The sequence below is a fragment of the Amphiura filiformis genome, chromosome 15 (assembly GCF_039555335.1).
Source record: "Amphiura filiformis chromosome 15, Afil_fr2py, whole genome shotgun sequence".
Classification (NCBI taxonomy): domain Eukaryota; kingdom Metazoa; phylum Echinodermata; class Ophiuroidea; order Amphilepidida; family Amphiuridae; genus Amphiura; species Amphiura filiformis.
The window spans coordinates 23,315,125-23,339,003 of record NC_092642.1 but is presented as its reverse complement, the minus strand read 5'-3'; the positions used below and the strand labels follow the sequence as shown (position 1 = coordinate 23,339,003).

The 23,879-nt window shown below is 35.9% G+C and overlaps 2 protein-coding genes across 5 annotated transcripts in view; one reads left to right on the top strand and one right to left on the bottom strand.

The window, feature by feature from the left end:
- Positions 1 to 2,171, bottom strand: part of LOC140171407 (poly(ADP-ribose) glycohydrolase-like) — a 30,637-nt gene extending 28,466 nt beyond the window's left edge. Inside the window, exon 1 of the mRNA XM_072194665.1 lies at positions 1,921 to 2,171. The gene's annotated coding sequence lies outside the window, so the exon portion shown is untranslated. The remainder of the gene's footprint in view (positions 1 to 1,920) is intronic.
- Positions 2,172 to 2,409: 238 nt separating this feature from the next.
- Positions 2,410 to 23,879, top strand: part of LOC140171406 (broad substrate specificity ATP-binding cassette transporter ABCG2-like) — a 49,857-nt gene continuing 28,387 nt past the window's right edge. Inside the window, exons 1-5 of one of the 4 annotated variants that reach the window (XM_072194661.1) lie at positions 2,410 to 2,606; positions 5,979 to 6,086; positions 9,526 to 9,552; positions 14,548 to 14,774; positions 18,722 to 18,781. In XM_072194661.1, coding sequence (XP_072050762.1) covers positions 6,057 to 6,086; positions 9,526 to 9,552; positions 14,548 to 14,774; positions 18,722 to 18,781 — 344 coding nt within the window. In that variant the 5' untranslated portion in view covers positions 2,410 to 2,606; positions 5,979 to 6,056. Of the gene's footprint in view, positions 2,612 to 5,978; positions 6,087 to 9,525; positions 9,553 to 12,502; positions 12,519 to 14,547; positions 14,775 to 18,721; positions 18,782 to 23,879 lie in introns of those variants that run through there. The other 3 variants (XM_072194660.1, XM_072194664.1, XM_072194663.1) reach the window with 3 other exon arrangements.

Sequence of the window (23,879 nt, the reverse complement as noted above, 5' to 3'; positions counted from 1 at the left end):
CGCGACAGTTCTTCTCACACACATAACAAATACACTACGATCAAATAGGTTGATGACCAGTGTCCAAATAAGGAAAACAGGGCTGTCAACTTTTTGGAATTGCTTAGCGTGAGACAGATGCGTGCGGGTTTTGCCGACTCAATGTTCATTTTGTACCATGATTATTTGAGCCACGGGCGCCGAGAATGTGAAAAGCGGGGGGGGGGTAGGAGCAACGAATTATTCATGACGATGCGTGAGATTTTACTCATTTTGCGTGAGATTTACTACCTAGGCGTGAGATTATACTACCTTGGCGTGAGACCGTGAGAAAGTGACCCAATGCGTGAGACTCACGGCCAATGCGTGAGAGTTGACAGCCCTGGGAAAATATGGAGGTTGTCCCGAGGACAACTAAAGCATAAATTCTGCTTGTCCTCAAAACATTTTGGTTGTCCCCAAAATGTGTCATATATTTGGAGGTAAAATATAGTGGTTATCCAGGGATAAGTACATGGCTCAATTTGGTTGTCCCCAGTGATTTTTGGACAAGAGGACAAGAGGATAAGTGCTTATTTCGAACACTGTTGATGACAACATTCAACTGAATGGACTGCACTGTGCCATGATTACGGTTAGTCCAAATAATCAGTCCCAGAACAAAATATTAATTTCTGACATGATCGTGTTCTGGGTCTGATTTGTTTCCATATGAAATCTTGATGGTAATTTGGACAAAAGAAGAACATGGTTCTACTTGACAGCTTTTTAATCCCTTTTCATGTTACATGTACGTGAATCACGCAATTGTGGACCATCCTTCTGATACTGTCTTGAGTGTTTGGACAAGTGGAACAGTCTTTTGTCTACCTCTCTGTTTGTTTGTAAACAGACGAGGAGGTCAAAATTGTTATCATCGCCGAATAGGAAAGACAGCATAATAGTACGGCACTAGATTACAGTGAGGACACCGGTTCAAATCCTTTGTTTGGAGCCAATCAATATTAATTTCATCAATCATGTTCATGCACTTCATAACTTCACTTAGCAATACAGTAGAAGATTGATTTTGGTATCAAATTGTTTCTGAGAAGCTTCCAATAAACAACAATTCAGGTTAAGGCCAAGTAAAAAATAAAACATGTTTCACGTCCGGGTTTTCGAAAAAAAAAGGAGGAGGAGGGGGCTTTTTATTTTCTATTTTTTATTGCGAAATTGGTGTAAATACGCATACTTAGAGCTGTTTTAGCGTATACAATAATGCCTGGAAAAAGGAGGAGGCCCTTTTTATTTGTTGTTCTGAGAGTTACACCCCCTCCAGTAATCACAAAACCTTCCTAAAATGTTTCTTGTATCTTAACAAGGCTATAGAAAGCATTCCAACTTCCTAGACATATTTTTTGAAAAGTTATAACTGAATTTCAAAAATAAAAATATATTTGAGGAAACCTCAAAAAAGGAAGCGGGAGGGGACGTGAAACATGTTTATTTTTTTATTTTGCCTAATCAATTTGAAATTTTTATGCCTGTCCCTATAGTAAGAATTCCAATTGAATGAACGCAGCTTTTAACAGCTGCACTATCCAACCGCGATCGTATATTGCGTATTTCAAACTACAACGCGAACGCACAACCTTGGATACAATGCTATCCAATCACGAGTGCGTTGGCATGGTTGGATTCACTTCCGCGTAACTCACGCACAGTCGCACACGTACATCGCGCAGTGTACGCAAAAATTCGTCACGCTATTGAAAGCTGCGTTCATTCAATTGGAATTCCCACTAGGTGACTACCGGGGGTGACTAGCTGAGTAGCTCATGAAATAATAATTATCATGTATTGTTATTGTGAGTCATGCAATATTTCTATGTTTCTGGTTTTGTACAAGTCTGGTTTTACTCAAGAGTACGGAAAAATAATTCTCTTTATTTTCCTTACCTAATATTTTAGTTCAAACGTACACATATAGCATGAGTCTAAGAACATGAAGAAACTGTAAGCTTTATATATTCGGTGACTTTTTCCTCCTCCTGTAAGTTGCCATCGGATTTGTTCCCGTTCTGATCGTGGAGCACCAGATCACAAAATTTTTGAACAAAACACTTCAGTGTTGTTTGTTTTGTTGAAAAAACTGCGAACGCAGACAAAATCTATCAAAATATATGTTTCATTTTTTAGTTTGTTGACAATTATAATAATCCCCGCAGTTTCCTAAAGAAATCCTCAATTAAAATTGTGGCTGCAGCCCTCTGCATGCAAGATTTCAGTATAGCCTACATCAATTATATGCCTCTATTTTATTGCACATAGCCTGCATATAATTATTGTGAAGCGTAAGTATTATTTAGCAGTGCACTTACTTTACTGGGTCAAGGCCCTTTTTGTGCAGAGTAAACAATAACAAACCATTATCATTACCAAATCACCTGTTATCATAAAACGTGACTGCACTTTTTATATTGACCTGTCGCATGCTAGTTGTGTGCACTTGCATAAGCTCAAGATAACCTGTCATTGCCTGTATAATCGTGACAATCTGCATGGAAATTCATGAATGTGCATTGTGGCTGTGCCCTGGACTGCTATTTTTGCTAAAAAGTGAGACTGACTGAGTCTGAGCTGAGGTGAGGTAAGCTTAAAATTTTATAAATTTATTAACATTTAATGATAGACTGCGGAACTCAGTCCTCAATGATAGTCAGTCATTTATCTTTTGGTCGTTATATGACTATCATTTGAGGGACTGAGTTGTTATAATATATCTTCCGAGGTGCAATTTCAGACAATAGCTGGGGATTAGTGGGGCAGAGGTTATCTATTGAATCCTTTCATGACCACTGAAGCATAGTCAAGACTGCCAAGGACACTCGGCACAAATTGAAAGACCATCACAAAAGAATGCATGCATGTCAGGTCATCGACACCAATTTGGTGTTATTTTGTTATGACACAAATTTTGTGTCTGTTATGCACCTCGAAATATGTACCTTAAAGTCTGTATCTAATTTAATGACAAGTTCATTTTCTCGGTCGGGGTTGTTCCATCTATTACACGTCTGTCAAAGGGGACACCCTCGCGAACATTTTCTTTGCTCTGCGCGTATGTCCAACGCAGTCAATGCGCATTCGGTATGTTGTTAACGCCAGCAAATGTGGTGTAAAAAAAAAAAAAAAAAATTGGGAGTCAAAATGCCACTTAGATTTTTTAATTATTTTGAATTTTGGTGCACTCAAAGCAGACATTATAGATTCATTGGTGCAAAAAGATGCATATTTAGACCATGCACCAGATACAGCTTTTACAAGTGTGAAAGTCTTACCGTTTTAAAATATAAGCACGTTTTGTGCATAATTTTTTTACTAAAACGTCGATTTCTCAGAGTTCACTTTTGACAATATTTACGATTTGTGTGACAAGATAACTTTCGAAAAATATGCAAGCAAAAGGTAAACTTTTTGCACTATCGTTTAGAGTACATCAAAGTCTAGGCTAGGGAAGGTTTTCATTTTTTCAAAATATTTGTTTTTCAAAATATAAACCATTGTGTGCAATTTTAAGCTTCATAGAGTGACACAATTGCTTTTTTGACATGTTTTTTTCAATATTTCGAAAAATAAAGAGACAAATTTCAAAAAAATAAAAAAACCTTCCCTAAGTTCATGTCTCTTCTTCATGAAAACCTAACTGATTTTTTTTACTCGAAACAGATTTTTTTCAAGTTGTCACAAAAATATTAGGGTAAAAAGTGAATTTTGTGATTTTTCAAAAACTTGAGACTTTTGAAAAAATCTGACGTCACCATGGGATTCCTTGACTCATTTCCTTTCCAAAAATGTATAGTTTTATATACTTTGGACATACAATTTAGAAATAATGATGCCTGAAAAGGTCCATGTTCTCTCCCATTACTCTGGCCTTAAATGAGTTTTTCAAGCGGGAGGTTTTGGAGCATGCAGGCGGTGGACGCAAATCTGAAACTTTCATTCCCATGGCTTTACATTGAAAAACTTGTTGAGCATGCTTGAACGATCTGGCCCCAGTACAAAATTTGAAAGCATTTCAATGCTTGATCGAACCAATACAAATGTACATGTATGTCAGGTCGATAATAAAGCCCACTTAAGGGGTACTACATGTACACCCCTGGCCAATTTTGTGCCTATTTTTGCATTTTTCTCAAAAATTATAGCGCATTGGTGACAAGTAAGATATGTATAGGGACAAGGACTACAACTACTGCACTTAAAATTCAGCAACTCAAGGCAAGTAGTTATTGATTTATTGATCAAATATTGGTTTTCCCTCATTTTTTACTGTAACTCCACAACTGTTGTCTGTGCTGAAATAAAGTTTAACGATGTGCAACAAGTTAAACTCAATTTGCCCTTGCCGTGAAAGTGGCGATTCCATTTGTTTACGGGTCAGAGGTCATGTTGTCATGCCAGCGTTGTGGTGATTGACCGGGAACCAATGAGAGTCGTCGCATGTCGCTGAGTTTGGGACATGATCCTGGTGATCAAATCATTGTTGGTTTGAAATCATACAAGACAACATCTAAAAATTTTCCCACCCACCGCTCCCATTGGGGCAATTGGGCAGAATTGCATGATAAATCGTAAGCATGTATAGTATAAAAATTATGTCAATTAACAATAGCTAAATTTATTTATTTTAGGTACAGTAAGTTCTGCAAGATAGTGCCTGAAAAGGCAAAGCACTCAACTGGTAGCAAGAAGGGTTAAAGGAAAATTATAAATAATAAAAGTATGTTAATTGTATATACGTGAAAATAGAATGTAGGAAAAGGAGAGCTTTTGTTGATCATCAAAATTATTTATTTAAAAACTTCCGTTCTAGCAAGAGTATAAGAGAGTGCCTACATCGTCAAAAGATGCATATATATATTGTTTGATTAAGCAATAGTTCCAATTAGTAGATTGATGCTACAATTGTTCCCTTTCTTGTATAGCATGGGAAGAGCAAGATCACATATCAGCAAATACATTCTGCATATTTAAATTATGTATTTATTAATTGCAGTTGTTCATCATCGTCGGAGCTGTTGTACAGGTGTCATTTAACACCAGCGTATTGTGCAGGTTTTCTTTTAGAAAAGGCAAAAAGTCGCACAAGCAAAAAAGAATGGGATTTGAATTCTCTTTTCTTGAATTATAATAATACTCATGTCGTGTAATAACATATTTTATCCTTTGTAACTTCAGGTGACCACCTGTTGAGTCTTGGGACACACGCCTGGGAGCATTTGACTTGTATACACCAGTACCCTATTGATTGTTGAAATTCCAGCCATTATATTTTGCTTTAAGGATCCCAGGGTTCAGGGTCAAAACACTCGAATTCAGTCTTAGGGTGGGGGCACGCCCTAGGGCAAGTGTGGATCACGTGTTGGTTAGCCATGATTTTTTCTAGGTCCAACACCGAGAATTTATGCCAGGGTGGGGGCACACCCTCGCGCGATTATGATCCCGTGGGGTTTTATGGAAAAAATTATTGCGGTGGCGGCCACTGCTATAAACAGGAGTCAGTCGCTGGTCACTGACATCTCAATTTTCCTGACCTTCATATACATGGCTTTTACGGCTGAGATCATAGGGACTTGGTGTTGGTCTGAAAACAAAAGTCAATAAATGGTGGTCTTGTTTGATTTATAGCGAGATTGCAATTTTTTGCGTCTTTGTGCTTCTTCAGTTTCTCGGTCTTAGGGTAATAAAATTTTCAGTGCAGTAGTTGTAGTCCTTACCCCTATAATAAACATAATCTTACTTGTCACCAATGCTCTATAATTTTTGAGAAAAATGCAAAAATAGGCACAAAATTGGGCAGGGGTGTAGTACCCCCTTAAGAACACACAATCGTTGGTCATTTCTAAAGATGCATTATACTCAATCGCTTTTGCATAGCGCATGATCAGTGTACTATCGCCATCATATTATTTGTTGTATAACATATTTCCTAAAAATACTTCATATTTCAGCTAAATTTCACTCAAAAGGGAAAGTCACAATTTCATCTCAAGTCATCTCATCCTTGAAGGATTTCCACATTGCTCACTATGATGACTGAGGAGAAGTCAGGAGAAAAGGTATGTTTTGTAAAAAATTGAATCAGTAGGCATTTTTACTGTTTACATACAAGGAAAAACAACAGATTTGTCATGTTAGAGCAAGCATGTTATCTGCATATGTCATTCGAATAAAATCAAATCAAATCATTTAACAGGAGCATTTTTGTGTTTAAATTTTAAATTTACTATTTTTAAATTTAAGGTTGTTTAATTGAATTATTTTATGAATATAATATGTGCATGTATTTTAAATATCTTCTTACTTTTTTAGTTCCTGGGCTTTGTAGTAACAGCTAGTTCACATAATATTTTAAAATTTATTTACAACTGCATGCTTTGATTGAGCAATCTATTTTGACAAACTCACAGTTAATCTTATTTTAGAATATGATCAATGGGAATGATTGAGTCACATGTTGGCAATTTTCAATTAGAGTTTTTTTGCATCATTTTCTGGCAGTTATGCTACATTTTGATGCAAACCCATCAACATCTGATTACTGAGTTATGAGCAATTTATCAATGGCTGAAAACAATATAAAACAAAATAATTTGAACACTGTTTTTGCCAATATCTCAAAAACAATATTAGCGACATCCAACTCATTCCCCTTGATCATGTCACATATGTATAACTGTAAAACTATTAATATTCATGACTAAAAACATTATTGATAATATTTGATGTTTTTATATTTTATAGTGCCTATATTTTTCATTGTAATTTTTGAGTGGTTTTTGAAATGGTATTCTAACCTATTTATGGTTAATCTAATGGTATTCTAAATGGTATTCTAACCTAATGCTGCATAATGCTTGTTATCAATGTGCATACATACAATGTATCATAATGTGACCCAAATGAGGCTCTTGCGTATTATAATTTAACCAGGACTACCACAAACTAGAAAGTGCCTTTCTGCTGTGGCTACCTACTCCTGATTCCAGAAAAATATGTCTTAAAATAAAAATAAAAATAGAATCTTGTTTTCCCAAATTTTGGCACATTTGTTTAATTGTGTCATAGATGTGCTAACATCAAGCCTTGAAATAAGCAGACTGGAACCAGGAGCAATTTGTTTTTGAACATTGCTCCTGGTTCACTGGGATTTTACCAGAACCAGGAGCAATTTCTGAAGAAACAGGAGCAATTTTCAAAAAGTAATCCTTTTCTGCATACAATAGCAGCACTACTGCATCAAGTGCAAAACCGGAACCAGGAGCAATTTGTTTTAGAAAATTGCTCCTGGTTCATGTGAATTTTACAAGGACCAGGAGCAATTGGTGGCTTTACGAGAGCAAATTTGCTCCCCGCGCCCGCTTATTTCAAGGCCTGGCTAACATACAATGTAGCTTGCTAGTGGTTAAGCCGAAAGCCAGGTATTTTAAAAGACAAAATAAGACATTTCACATGAATCTATCATTTCTCTATACAAAAAAAAAATAATAAAAAAAAAAAAAAAAAAAAAAAAAAAAAAATTAAAATTTTCAAAAAATATTTTTGGCCAGAAAATCAAGTTATAGGCCCAAACTGACTTGTTATTTAAGGTTGGAAACCAGAGAAATACTGCTACTCAAAAAAAAAAAAAAAAAAATGCCAATTTTTTTTTACAAAGTTGAAAAAGTTGTACATTTTAATTACTTTTGTTTCTATTGAACAGCTAGCAATGCATACTAATTCAATGTGTCCCTGACTGTTCAATAGAAGCAAAGGTAATCAAAATGTACAAGTTCACCCAACTTCGTAAAAAAAAAATTGGCATTTTTTTTAATAGCAGTATTTCTCTGGTTTCAACCTTGAATAACAAGTCAGTTGGGCCTATAACTTCTTTTCTGGCCAAAAATATATTTTTTTGAAAACTAAAAAAAAAAAAAAAAAAATTTTTTTTTGTCGACATGATTTTTGATGTCGACATGTCGGGCATACGATGCCGGCGTCGACGATTATGTCGACATAAGGCATGTCGACCACATCACTACAAATTAGATTTTTGTACACTTTCGCTGGGTTCAGTGATTGGGCCTTTAACACAGGATAATATTTTTTAAATAAAAAAGGTGCTATATTTTTCTGGAATAGGGAGTAAAAACAGCTATTGCCTTAAAACTGTGCCACCATTAGGCTACAATTTATATTGCATTTGATAATAGGGGGTAAAGGTCTTATCTAGTTAGACCAGATCTTGTTGGGTAGAAAAATTGAGAGTTTAAATTATGCAAAATGAATCAAAGAACAGTTTGAAACTAAAACCAAATTTTTGTCAATATATTTTGATATTTCCTAGAGGCAAATTGAAGTTTTAAAAATGGCAATTTAATGATTATTCAAAGTCACCAGGGGTGCCTATTCTTCCGATATTTGCCCCCAAATTGGAGGGAATAATTTTAATCCTTCGTGGAAGAATTTTGTGTTTTGAAGAAAAAAAATCTAATTTGAATAGGTGTTAAGGAAGATTAAAATAAAATGATTTAATTTAGGGAACAAAAAGTCTAGCTTGTATTATTCTGTGCTATTTTAGGATTAAATAAATGGTCATTGAATTGACTGGCAGTGGCAGCTCTACAGGGTACTATGTATGTGTTATTTATCAAATGTCATTTTGGGAAGTATTATAATGGATAAAATATATATCCCTTGGCTTTTACCCATTTCCATCCAAAAAATAATGATTTTGAGGGAAACCAGGGAATGCTAACATAAAACTGGGAAGAGTTGGTCAGTAATTTATCTCTGCCTGGGCAATAATGATGAGGGGCCTTACTAAAACAAAAATGTTGGTAATACACACAAAGATCAAGGGAGCTGGTTTCTGCTTTGCATATTCTGGGTTTCTATATTGGTTTCCACAGAGAGAGCATGAATTTCAAATGGAATGAATATTATTAGGCACTAGGCAGCTTTATTTGAATTTCATACACCCTCTGAGAAAGATTCAACCTGAATCCACAGAGAAAAGGTGAGTTTCAAATGGAGCTGCCTATATGTGTTCATTCTTGAAATTCATACTCTGGGTTACTCCCGCTGTGGAAGATATCACAATCTTCCAACAGGTGACCATGGTGACAGGGGTACTGGGTAGTGTGTATTTGAAATGGAATAACCTATTGCAAGTTGCTCTATTCTGACATCCATACAAACCTCAAAAGTATAATGTACATAGATAGCAGCCGGTTATAACTTCTTCCCTTTTGTGTCCATTTCTGTGGGATTCGGGTTGAGGAAGAACCTAGGGAAGGTTGCATAAGGGAGTAATTTGCTAGCACCTCAAAGCACATTTGTGGGTTTTTTTTTCGCTTTATTTTAATACAGAGAAGTAGAGGTTCCCCCCATCCTAGAGCCTCATTAATTAATGTATTCATGTTTGATCACATAAATGTGCATGAGCACTGCCAACCCCTTAACACTTTAAACACCTTCAACACATCATTTGTTTTATGTTTTCTTGGGTTTGTTTAGCCAGCAGATATTTCTCTTGAAGTACCGGTAAGTATACAAGCACCCACCTTAACAAACTTCCAAGCATGGCTCTCTCTATATATATCTTCTTGATTCTTTGGTTTTTATCTCTAACATTCATTTTAGCTTAGATTAATTAACACTGCTGTAGCATTAATTCCATCAAAGATTTTTGTTTTTGTTGGTATTTTGTATGTCTGTTAATACTATAGGAAGCTTGCCATGGGATTCAAATATTGTTTTCTGGAAGTTAAGGGATCTAAAATGAGCGTTTATTGCGTTTCGACAGTATTTTTTGTGGGACATGAGAGCACCTCAGACCTATCGAATTGCATTCTGAATACGAAGCATGTCTTTGTGATATGAAATAATTTTCATTTTTGAAAATCACAATATAATACAAATTTTATGACAAATTATAAAAATTTGATATTTTTCAAATTTTGATATATAACAGTCCTCGAAGTAAATTATATAAATCTAATGATATATTCTTAAAGTGTATGTAGCTGGGAGGAAAAGCCGACGGTCAATTGAAAATTTTGACCTTTCATATTGAAGATATGGATTTTTTCCCAAAAAGACCTAATTTTTTTTTGGTGTTTTGGGAAAAAATCCATATCTTCAATACTGAAGGTCAAAATTTTCAATTGATCGTCAGGCTTTTCATCCCACCTACATACACTTTAAGTATAAATCATCAGATTTATAAAGTTTACTTCAAGTACTATTAAATATCAAAAATATCAATTTTAAATGATTTGCCATAAAATGTGTATTAAATTGCGAATTTCAAAAAATCAAAATTATTTGATATCAGAATGACATTCTTCGTATTCAGAATGCAATTCGATATGTCTGATGTGCTCTAATCTCCCAAAATAAATACTGTCCAAACGTTCATACCCCAGCCCTTAAGGTTTTCATTTTTAAATCAGCTTGTATATCAATGATCTATGGTAATACATTTCATGTTGTCAAAACTAAAAGTTATTTATCAACCTAACTGTTTTGGCCATCTTGGGCAATGGTAATCATCGGAGGGATGTTTGTAGACTCAACTTCCACCAACAGAGCATGCACTGTAGAAGTGGGTGGTATGTGACTAAGATAATGCACCCCCTCATCTCTGTTCATGGTGTTTGGTGCTCTCTTCCTTATTCAGATTGACTTCCTCATATGACAGGCTACCCAGTCCATGTTACATTCCTTCTTGAGGACTTTGGCATCTTTCTAAAATTGATGATTTGATTTTGTTGAACAGCATGAACAGCATGGTCTGCTATCACTGAATTGGCTAAAAAAGGGTCACAATAGAAAAGTTGTTTTTTTCATTTTAACATACTGTTACTTATTTGAGAGCTTTTAAAACTTCTTCCCACCTTGAGTATCTTTACATTTTTGGGGCAGTAAATTATGCACCTTCAAAACCTTAAATTGATGGGTTGTTTTTAGCTCAATTGCTAACAATTGTCTTATTTCTAGAACAATTATTAACATTTGGTAATCTGTTATTGGGTTCAGCATTGGTATGTTATGGGAAATACCATAGATTTATCACTGCACTTACTGCCACATAGTAAAATGTATGACATATGGTGCATATTTCCCATTATTTCTTGATTATCTTCACTTTCCCAATAAACTTATCTTATTTAGAGGAGTCAAATCTATGGAAGTTTAATTTTAAGAGCACTTTCTTTTATACACTTTATACATCACATGTCTAGTTTGCTCTCCATTCTAACTTCATATTTTATGATTTATATTTGTAAATCATATAGTGACATTTGTTTTTTCAAATAATTTTGCATGCTCTGTTTTGTTAGAAACTAACTATCTATGTAGCATTTGATTTGTAGTTTGTACTAACTTTAACTTTCTATAGAAGATCTTGGTGTAGATTATTCATCCAGTATATAGTTCAAAACATAATTTTGTAAATTTAATCTGATACTGGAACTACAATTGGCAACTTAACTTTGCTATGTTGCTTATGAAAACATCGGACTTCATCAGGCATCTGATTTATGATGGTGTGACGTCAGATATTGTGACGTCAGATGGAGAGGAATGTGTCTCACAATACCGGGTTGGGTCCAGTGCGTGTGACACCTGGAAACGGAGTCCCCCTTTCTTGTTAATGGTGGGCTCCACTACTCTTTCCCATATGGATTCTCTGACTCCTCTTTCGAACCACCTCTCCTCCTAATTTAAGGATAAGGGACTCCATTTCCAGTTATCACATGCATTTGGACTCGGCAATGGGAGACATTCCTTGCATCTGATGTTACACCATCTGATGTCACACCATCATCAATCAGATGCCCGATGTTTTTGGATGCAATGTAGCAAAGTGAGTTGCCAGTTTTAGTTCCAGTATTAGAATTTTACAAAAAAATGTTTCTATAGAACAGTTGACACATGCGTACATTTACATGGTATGCCCTCTTGTTGGTCTGAGAAAACTGCATGGGGAAAAAAGACCCTACTATATATTCTGCATGAAGAAAGTTAACTTTGTTGCATTAACTTTGGTTCAAAGCAAAAATATAATACCAAAACTTTTATCAAACCTCCATGTGTTACATTAAAGGGTCTACATGTATGTATGATTAAAACAAAGGTTTTGCAAGAATGTGAGCTTTGAAAAGATTTTATGTGGTCTAGTTTGTCAGCTGCTTTATTATTTTGCCTTGTGTAAAACAATAGGGCACCATGAATGTAAATGTGATTGGTCAACTCATCTATAATATCAATATATTTGTTACTACTATGTAATAGTATTATTCAGATTCATTTCTAACAAGTGTTCAACCATATTGTTGTCTTTTTAATATATTTATAGTTGAATTGTTTGTCATGAATTGAAAGAAATACAAAAGGAATGATGGATGGTTTAATGGACCATTAATTTTGTTGATCACATTCGTGGGATTGAGAAATATATTTGTTGTTGCTATATATTCACTTTCAGGTTTTCATCCCAGAGAGTAAGTTCAAATAACTCAACATTTTCTGGAAAATGTTTTGTGTTTGCTGGGTAGTCATGGGAAATGTCAAATTTCCTTGTACCATTCTTTTGGTGTATTTAAATAACTGCATAATTTGTTACATAAGTGCCCATCAGTGACTTTTTATCTTGCAAAACAAGAAGTTATTGAAGTGCCCATTCGATTAATTCCATTAAGCTTAGAGCTTTCCATGCCAAAATGATATATCATCATTCACTTCAGCATGAAAAAATGCCAAATATCGGTAACTGAGCTTTGTTAACCTACTATTTTATAGTGGTGATTTTATTCATGAAAGGATCGTTATTATATATTCATGAATTTCATCTCTTTCTTCATGTGTTTATGTCTGTGGTCTGCACCACTTTGTCAAAAAAAAAGTTTGCCAATAGTTGGTGCCTTAAGGGCTGTGCAATAAATCATGTGTACCCGGGGTGGTCAATTCTCAAAATGATCGCCAAATATTGCTCCCCCTTTGGCCGTGCCAAAGACCATTTCCCCCCCCTTTCTACATGCCAAAAACCTTTTCTCCCTCTTTTGATGTACCAAAAATATTTGCCCCCTTAACATACAAGAGTTTTTAGGGAGTAATATAAAAACGGTACCCAAAACATCTGTGCCAAATATTGCACCCCCTTTTGTCCTGCCAACAATTGCTTGCCCCCCCTTTTGACCTGCCAAAAATGTTCCCCCCCTTTTGGCCTGCCAGATAATCTTTGCCCCCCCCCCCTATAATTGACCACCCCAGGATACCACCCCTTACATGAAAGGGCTATATTACTAATGACTGACATTCTCACTTTCTAGAGTTGATTTTTATGTTTGATTCAAAATCAAGGGCATCCAATGGGATACTGATGAATACTTGAGGGTGATATTTTGCTAAGTTTTCAAAAACTTTTGAGAAATGAAAACTGAATAATTAAACTAATGAAAATAAATAAGAAATTTATTGCAAGAGGCCCTGTTTGTTAGAGTTTGTTAAATAGATTGGGAACATTTTATAACACCAAACCTATCTGCTACATACGTATAGGCTATCAGGCCAGAAGATTGGATGCCCTTGATATTTTAGGCCCTATATATAATTATGAGCCCCAGGGAGGGTACAATTTCCAAACATTTCCATACTATTAATGTTTCCCTAACCCTTTTAAGAGTATTTTGCCCCCATAAATGTTTGCCAAAAATTGCTTCCCCTCCTCTCTTGACCTGCCAAAAAGTTCTTGTGCCCCTTTTGGGTAGCCGATGCTCAAGATATAAATTGTTGCACAGGCCCTCAGATTTTGCAAAGAATAAATTGCATCAACCTTATCTCCAGCCAATCCCCTGGAATGAGGAACAGGATGCAGTGGCATAGCCTAGGGGTGGGGAGCTCCTGCCATGAAAAGTCTAGCCCCTTCTTGCCCCCTCCCCCGGTGGGATGCTCCCTACCTTTAAGATTTTAAGCCCATTTTTAACCATTTTCGGGTAAGTTCCCTACTTTGAAGTTGCCTTGCAGCCCCACCCCCGTTTTACCCATCATTTGATAAAGTGCTGGCTATACGCTACTGATGTGATGGCACATGTAACAACACACACTGGTAAATAAATCCTTGCTGGTCAGCTGTTGGGGTCTTCATTTTCAACATATTACAGAATATCATCACAAATTTTGCATTACACTTGTTGAACGAGCATTTCTTTCAACTTCAGGGAAATTCCCCATTTCCTGAAGACTTCTCAACTCGAAGATCACAGGTGTGTGGCAGTGGTGTGTGCAAAGGGGGGGGAAGGGGCCCATGCCCCCACTTTTGTTGGTAATTGGGAAATCAGTCATTCGCTTCGTTTACACTCCTAATCAGACTCCATTCAGGGGAACTGAACAACCTGGCCCTCCCCCACTTTCAATGTGATGCGCACGCCACTGGTGTGTGGCACCAGTGTCTGTAGGATCTTTGGTAGCATATGATTTTTCCTACCATTTCTGTTGCTTCTCATATACTTTTATTCTGAATTTGTTGTACAGACAAGGTTGCTGGGATCCAATGGCATGTATGGCAGCGTAGATAGCCAATCAGGGAGTCATAGTCATCAGTCATCGGGGAATCACCGGGGTAATGGATTCAATAGATCCAAGCTGGAATTCACAACATCTGTTGTCAGTGCCAATTTGTCCTGTCATAACATCAACTATGTGATCAAAGTGAAGGAAAATAAGCAGAAAGTGGACAAGTATATCTTGAAAGATATCAAGTAAGTCCAGGCATGTAATGTGGCAACAAAAAACCTGTTCTATGGGCTCAACTGACCCAGATTTTCCATTTTGTTTTAAAAGCTGTATTGCAAGTAAAATTATGTTTGCAACATTTCTTTAAGATTTCCAAACTTTCATTGAACTTGTTGAACAAGCGTTTGTTTTAACTTCAGGGTAATTCCCCATTTTCTGAAGACTTCTCAACTCGAAGATCACAGGTGTGTGGTGATATTTAGAGTCATTTAGCTTCTTTCAGGAAAAAACAAAGATAAAAAATCATTGCTAAACCAGATTTTTTTTTTTTGGGGGGGGGAGGGGTGCACGACTCCCAAAAATAAGGACTTTCTCAAAAAAGGGGGTTGGTATGCATGTCATAAAATTGGACCTTAACCCCTCATAAGTCTTTTGGAAACATTTTTACTCAAGAAAGTGTGAATTTTGTCTTTTAAGATGGGACCTTCTATGGCACATAAAGAGGATCTATCGGATTGATTGGATGCATTCTCCCCTCACCCCTGGCTTTGGTCCTGGGTATCAAGTTGAATATCAGTCGGTACACATCAAGTCTAGCAACTTTTTTTTAAATTTAAGAAACTAGCTTATCGCAGGCTAGACCACCAAGAAATCCAGCATGTCTTGAAATTAGTTGCCATAGCCCTGCTACTGGTCATGTAATTTTTTGATATCAAAAGTTGATGCCTATCAGCTAGATATATGTTAGCAGATTTGTGTAGCCCAACTTAAATATTTGTTTGTCCTTGGACCTTGGGCAACTGCTTTTTCGAACTCCTCTTCACAATAACCATTTGTGTGGTTCAGTTCCTGTTATCTAAATCTCCAGATATTTAGGCTCTATCCAAGAGATACTTAACAAATGGAAGGAAAACCTAAAATTGATACTTATCATGTGATCATTTGCAAAGAAACAATAGATATATAACCATGCAGTCCTGTTTTTTTTTTTTTTTTTTCTGGGAACATTCACCAAATTTCCAATAAAATGTGACCGTCCACCACAAACCGCTCGTAAAGTCAGCAAATTGTATTCTAAGTTACAATGAAAAATGTGCATAAAGGTTGTATTCATATGTACCTCAAGTTGGTGCTACAAGTTTCTCATTTTGCTAGTGCCAGTCAAACCGAGCACAGGCCGGTTTTTTTTTAAATAATTTTTTCCCCACAAATGATTTATTCATCACAAAAAAGAGTAAAAAAACAAAAAAATATTTGGGGGTATCCTATTCCCCGATCTCTCATGTTCGCTAAAAAGATTGTGCCCGAGCCAGCACTCTAATTTGATAGTAAACTTGGTCTGGCTACAACCCTGGGTGAAATATTTGAAAATATGAAGAAAAGTGTAACATTGTTTTCTTAATATAATTTTGTTTATATTTTGCAAGTATATCTTAAAAGGACAATTTGTGATCCACAGCATCAACCCCCCTACTTTTCTCAAAAAAAGTTGAGATTTTGGTTACATAATGTTTATGAACAAAAAATATTCTTGCAGATTAATTCGTTTAGCAAAACAATAGTGAAAATTGAATTACATTCTGGTGCTCCAGAACGAAATTACAACACATTGTCTATTACATGGTCTCAGATTTGAAGCAGGTTTCACTGCCAAAGTGTGTAAAAATTCACCCCAGAGTGAAAATAGCTATGTTTAATTTCTAAGGTGTCTTTTCTAGGGTAAAATTGTTTGTAGAACATGATTTTTTTGTCAAAACACGTGCATCGTACATCGTTTTGCTACAAAATGTTGATTTGTGGCCGATTTTGCCCGAAAAACGCACTTTTTGGGTGACAAAAATTTTCACATGCCAACTTTGTATACTCATAGAGTCTACAATATACATAGATATGGCCCTTTAAAATGTTAACATATCAGCTGAGGGTACTAATTGATTGATTCAGGTATTTGTTTTGTGATTGACTTAATCATTTGTGCGCCAGAATCATTCAAATATGACATGCCTCGTGACAATTGACATACAAAAATAAGCCGTTTTCGGCAAAAAAATTGATTTGAAAAATCATAACTCTTGATAGGAAGCTGCTACAGTGATGGTTGACCTACCAGTCTATGCAGTATTGATTGGGCTTTTTATTTGATACCTAACTTTGTTCATTTTAACTAAGGGAAAGACTTGCAAAATGTAAAAATGTTTCCCCTACCCCTTAAAATTTTGATGTGTGTAAAAATTCCCGCCATTTATAAAAATCAGGATTACAAGAAAACTACACAAGCTATAGGCTTGAAAAACTAATCAGATATGCACAGTATAAGTTCCTACTTGGGTATAACATTAATATCTTTCCATTCCTTCTCAATTTTCTTTTCTAATTTTTTTATCAATTTGTGACATCTGTAAATTACGTAAAATTTGGCATTTGAAAAATCGCAACAAAAAAAAATATGAGAGGCGACATGTTTAAAAACTAATCAGTTATTCCCATGATACAGTACTACAGGGATATAGTACCAAACTTGTGCTAAAATGCATATTTTTGAGTTCTAATTTTTTTATCAAATTGACTCGCCACCCCATTTTTGAGCAAAATCGGGAACAATTAGTACCTGTAATATTGCGCAATCATGTGACCTATATTCAATGTGTGTGCACCAATCAGATGTCAGACTTGCACTACAACATGATGTGAGCCTTGCAGAGCCTTTATAAGTGTGCCAATAGAGTTCAAATATATTTGTGATGATGTTGTCACTTATGGATCTCATATTTTTATTTCCGTCAAAAGCATATGCCTCTACTGTAATGCTCATATCAGGAAAACAATGACAGATTTTGCATTTCTGACTTCAGAAAAACTAATCAGTTATTCCCATGATACAGTACTACAGGGATATAGTATCAAACTTGTGCTAAAATGCATATTTTTTGAGTTCTAATTTTTTTTATCAAATTGACTCGCCACCCCATTTTTGAGCAAAATCGGGAACAATTAGTACCTGTAATATTGCGCAGTCATGTGACCTATATTCAATGTGTGTGCACCAATCAGATGTCAGACTTGCACTACAACATGAAGTGAGCCTTGCAGAGCCTTTATAAGTGTACCAATAGAGTTCAAATATGTTGTGATGATGTTGTCACTTACAATGTATGGATCTCTTATTTTTATTTCCGTCAAAAGCATATGCCTCTACTGTAATGCTCATATCAGGAAAACAATGACAGATTGTGCATTTCTGACTTCAGAAATGAATTCTGCACAAAATTTCAGTCTAGAAAACATATTTAGAACAATAGTTTTTGAAACTTTATATTTTGCCATTTTTGGCAGTCAAACCTGCTTCAAATCTGAAACCGTGTCTTGGAGATATATCACCTAGGTTTCATTATCATTGAGGTATAGGACTTTTTATTTTTTCGGAGGAGAGCAGGTAGGGCAACTACTTGATTATATTTCTACATGTTCATACTACATTCTCTGAAATTTTAGAAAATTCGCTCGAGTCCGGTTTTTTTAAATCACATTTTTGTTCCTAAAATGGGGGTATAGTGCCCTCAATGGGCACTCTCTCCATAGGGCTACATGTAAAGACCAGTTATAGACAAATGGCCTAAAATATAACGGACTCGTGCGAATTTCCTCAAATTTTGCAAATAATGCAAGTGATGTCGTTGCTGCTCTTCTAAATTCATTTTTAAAATGTCCGCCCCAGACCAAGGTGAGATACACAGAATCATGCATAGGAATGAGCTGTTTTTGTGGATATCTACTGAAAATGTTACAAAAAGAGGATGCTAGGATCACAAAATACTCCTTTAATACAGACTTTTCCAAAAATACTAAGTTGGAAATGACACCTTTTATGGTTTCTTTGATATGATGCATCACATGTGAAACCCAACCCCATGTAAATTTGTTTTATGATTAAACCTTAACAATTGCCCTTATTATCTTTCTTGAAATCTTTTAGTGGACTGTTCACCCCTGGCATGAATGCTATCTTGGGACCAACGGGGAGTGGAAAAACTTCGTAAGTATAAATATAACCCAATATGATATATACCCAGACTATAATGTCAAAATACAGACAAAAATTAGATCCTCACAGCTGTAGATGACTTGGGGCTCACTATTAGCTTTTCTTTTAATTTTACTCTTGCCCATTCTCCCAGTAGGGCAAATTGTCAAGTGTCACAACTTCCCCACCGACATTAATTCAAATGGTCCGGTTCTTGTCAGATTCCATATTTGCTCCAGGATTTGCAAGATGAATAAAATACCTTGCTAATTATAGACTCAAAATGTTAGACCCATAGACCTGAGATAATCTAATCATGTATTTAATCGCCATATTTTTAGAAAAAGTAAAATCATACAGTTGCGTGCATTGCTGGTAGCTAGTAGTACCGGTATCTAGTAGAACAAACACAACTTTGGACTCTCACCTAATGACCACTCTTTATTACGTGCGGTAACATGCTATTAGGGAGAATATAATATAATACTGTATAAATTTTCACAAAGTTTTAATTTTGTGAATTTCACGATAGAATAAGAAAAAACAATTTAATTAAAACACACGAAAATATGTTTTTACAATATGATAGAGTTACATTATACTTAAGATAGATCCAAGAGAATAACAATTTGCACAATTTCGCAAAGATAGAAAATCATGAAAATATCTGTACGCAAAAATATTGATGTTTACAGCATAATATAAAATATAGGCCTATATATATTAGCTCTTAATTGGAGCCCTCGTGATATGTGATATGACGGTACAAACAACACACAAACCCTCTGATCACCACAGGTCCTGAGACTGCCCTTACCCTCTGATCGCGAAATATTTAGTGACCGTTCACGCCAGCCAATTCACAGGTACATCTAGAACAGCTCAGAGAGGTCATGGTGTTCACATTTTGTTTTTAACCCTAACCTTACAAAACATCAAAAAAGCACAAGCAGGTATCCCACGTGATGCTATTGCGTCATCATGCGAACAGTCATATGGGGACGGAAAGCTTGGCCAGGCAAGCTACTCCCCCATGGCAAGGTTGGCCAGTGCATGGGTTTGGCACCCGAAGGGTCGGGGGTTCAAAACCACACCCGAAAAAAAAAGTTTTCTCTTCTTCTTCTTTCTTTCTCTCCTCCTTCTTTCCTTCCCCTCGCCAAAAAGCAACTGGTACGTAAGGGTTAGCATGATAACTTTATTGAGGACTAATATCAGGGCTCAGAATCTTAGATATATATTATATGAAATTTGTGCATACATTTGATTTGTGAAAATTGGGCAAAATTATCTTATATCCAATTGAATGGCGCTACCCTCAAGTATAAGAAGAGTTTTTGTATCCATTTCAATCTAAGGTTACTCTATGAATGTTCAAACACATTGGGGTTAAAGAACTTTTCTGTGACAGTTGGGCATTTCTGAGGTCCTATGGAAAAGTAAGTACTTGATTGTTGGGATATATGCAGACACCTGTACTGTACTTATGTCCTTACATCCAGAGAAAATTATCAATAATATTTAAGCGATTTTTTAATTTTGACCTCTGAACTTGGGCACTTCATATCTTAAATTGCCCAATTCTGAATGATGGCCAGCAAACTTACCCATATGCTGATGATACAATTATTTTATCTGATGAACAAGATCATCAAAATGCACTCAATTCTCTTTACAGTTATACATGGAATCTTGCTGTTAACCCAAGCAAAACAAAAATTGTAATATTTTCTCATGGGAAGATCAGAAGGAAACCATTCCACTGTGGTAATGAGAACCTTATTGTGTGTGATGATTATAATTATCTTCGGGTAGTTTTTAATAATAATGGAAAGTTAAAAAAAAAAGTATATAAACAAACAAGTCAGCCAGGCAAGGCATGCTATGTTTGTATCATGACCAAGTCAATCAGACTTCACTTACCAATTGATATCACTTGCAAACTTTTTGACTCACTGGTCTTACCAACTTTATGGAAGCGAGATTTGGGGTGTGGAAAATATTAACCAAATTGAGATATTTTATCAAAATTTTCTCAGAAGGCTTCTCAAAGTAAATAAGAAAACTGTAAATTGAATGTTTTATGGTGAAACTGGTATATAAACTGCAAGTGATTAACTTCTGGAGTAGACTTGTAACTGCATGGTAAAAAGAGTAAATATTCATTCATATTATAGGCTATTGTCTTATCAGAACTATACACATGAAAAGAATGATAATATGCATCAATTTGGTTGGATTAATAAAAATCAAACTCATTCTCATACAAAATGGTTTAGGACACATTTGGTTGGATCAGGGTAATCATACAGTGTACTTCAACTTGGCTTAATTGGACTCGATCTTTTGTGCGTAATTATAGAGGGCCAGGGGATTCACTCTATCATTAAAAAAATTATTTGAAGAAGTTAAAGAGCCCTAAGAATAAAAAACTGTAGTGTAATTCACGCCAGACACAATTTCTTTATATGACAAAAATTAATTTTTGTAATCGATAAAAAAACAAACGTTTTATATCAATTTTAAATTTAGCCTGAATCGGTAAATATGGTACCTCTCGCCCTTTTTTAGGTCAAGGCTGTTTTTACCATTATGCAGCGAACCATTGTTGAAGCAATTTCACATACATGTACAAAACATTCTAGAGAAAGAATGAGGCCATATACTGTTTAAATATCTTTTGTTGATTTCGAATGATAATGTCATGAAGTCGTAAATTTCGTCGTAAGTCGTCGCATTCCTAAAACCAAAACAAAACATTGCGACGCAGATATTTCCCGACTTCACGCAATTTCATCATCACATCAGTGTCTTTATTATTTGTTTGAAACCTTTCCCAAACGTTTGTGCTCTTTATGCATAAAACGGCTAATCTATCTTTACAAAACACGTCTTTTTTTAGTAAACAAAAGGCTAAAGATGGCAACATGAGATTTATCATTTATCATTACACTCCTCCACTCAACTGCCACCGTGGGCCCGAAGCGGTAAAGCGCTAGACGCGTAATCAAAGGAAGTTCGAATCGCTGGTTGAATCCCAACGAAGCCTGTGGAAACTTTTTTTTCTTCAAAATTCATGATCGCATCCGAAATGAGTCACTTGTCGGTAAATCATGTATCGTATCCTTAAAGGTGCTCTTGGTCAGCATATTATTAGTGATATTGATAAGCATAACTGGCTCAATGACATAGTAACAGAATCTGCCTCATTTATAGGATATTCAAAGAAAACTCAATTCAAAAATTCAATTTTTTCATAAGCGCATAAATCATGTGGTCAATCAAGAACTAAATTTGACCTTTGCACACATAAAAATATATAATTTGTTTGGTAAGTTACATCACATAAAATTTATGTAAGTAACAGTTGGATGGGATTGACTGTCAAAAGTACCTATTATCTGTAGATTTGTTTACATTTCAAAGTACAAAAAAAGGACAACACACAGACATAGGGATACCATATGATATGAAACAGTTGTATAAAAGGTTAAATTTGAACACAGCAAACACTAAATGTTTTTGTAACATTTTCAAAGGGCACACAAAGGTTGCCAGAAAACTTTTTTAAAGTTTTTGTCTTTTTTAACATTTGCAAAGAAATAAAATGTTGCCAAAAAATGCCAACATTTTGAAAACATTTGTGTTGATAATGATACATTGTTAGGGCTCATATTGAAATACCCTACCACACTTTCACACAGAAAGAAGGCAGGATTCCCTGGCTAAGCCAGCGCCTCAGGAAAGCTCGGTCACAAAGCGGATTATAAAGATGGATTATATGCATCAGTGATACACCCTGCCTTTTGAAGTGGTCCATGACGAATGGGAAGAAAACAAACTGACTATGGCTCATCGCACAACCCAGGAAAGCGGCGCTCCTAATTTAAGTGGCTAATTGCAGTGTTATAATCACACAGGATTTTAACAAAAGAAGGCTAGCATAGGAAAGCTGCAGGATGGCGCACACCTTCCTGTGTAAGGGAATTTCAATATGAGCCCTTATATAGCCTAATGTTTAGTTATTTAAACTTTTTATAACGTGTTAAACTATATTTTGTGTTTGCTGTTTATCCTTTCCCATTTCTGTATTCTTTATCTCTTTGAGTGTTGACTGTATCTTTGCTAATTTTTCCTCTCAGTCTATTTGTAGAAACTATATGCCAACTACAGCCTCAGGTGTCTTTGTAAAACAACTATATGTACCCTAAAAATATAGGGAGGCTAAAAATATTCAGTCAGACCCCCGTCCAAAGCGCCCTCACATCCATATTTGGATGTAAAACAGCCATTTTAAGAAAACAACAACTCCAATTTTTTATGCAACTTCCATAAATGGAATTCAAGACATACAAATCAGCACCAACTTAAACAGAATTAGGCATATATAATAATGATTATTGTCAAAAATATTAATTTTCAGACCCCCCAGATCCCCCTGTCCAAAAACTTGTTTTGGCCGGCACCAACAATGGGTGTTGAGTTTTCCATCTTTGACAGAATAACTCGGAAGAGACTGCATTATTTTGGCCACATCCAGAGAATGCTTCCCTCACGCTTTCCCAAGATGGCCTTTGAATGGCACATCCAGGGAGTCAGACCTAGAGGAAGACCACCAAAGAGGTGGAGAGACTGCCTACTATAGCTGACTGCAAAAGAGCCAACCTAAACTCCATAGTAAATGCCAGCCGTACAGCGGAAGACAGAACAGTTTGGCAGGACATTGTGATGTGGATGCCACCACTCAACCCCCAGTTGGAGTGAAAGGCATAGGTCAAGGTTTTGACTTGAATCTCATCCAGGTTCATCCTTTTCAAGGTGTCACTGAAAGCTATACCAATTGTATCAAAAGAAACATTTTTGGAGCAGATTAGTTATTTTGCTTCCACCATTTTAACCGGGCATTTTAATTGGAACAGGCTGTATACTTAATGCAGACTGATCCAGTGGCATAGCATCATAGGGGCACATGCCCCCCCATCGATCTGAAATTTAAAAAAATCCCATAGGAAAATGGCAGAAAAACGGCTTGTGCCCCCATCAGACCCGGTTCCCCCCAATCATGGTCGGTGCCCCCCATATGATGACCCCGCTACGCCACTGGACTGATCAG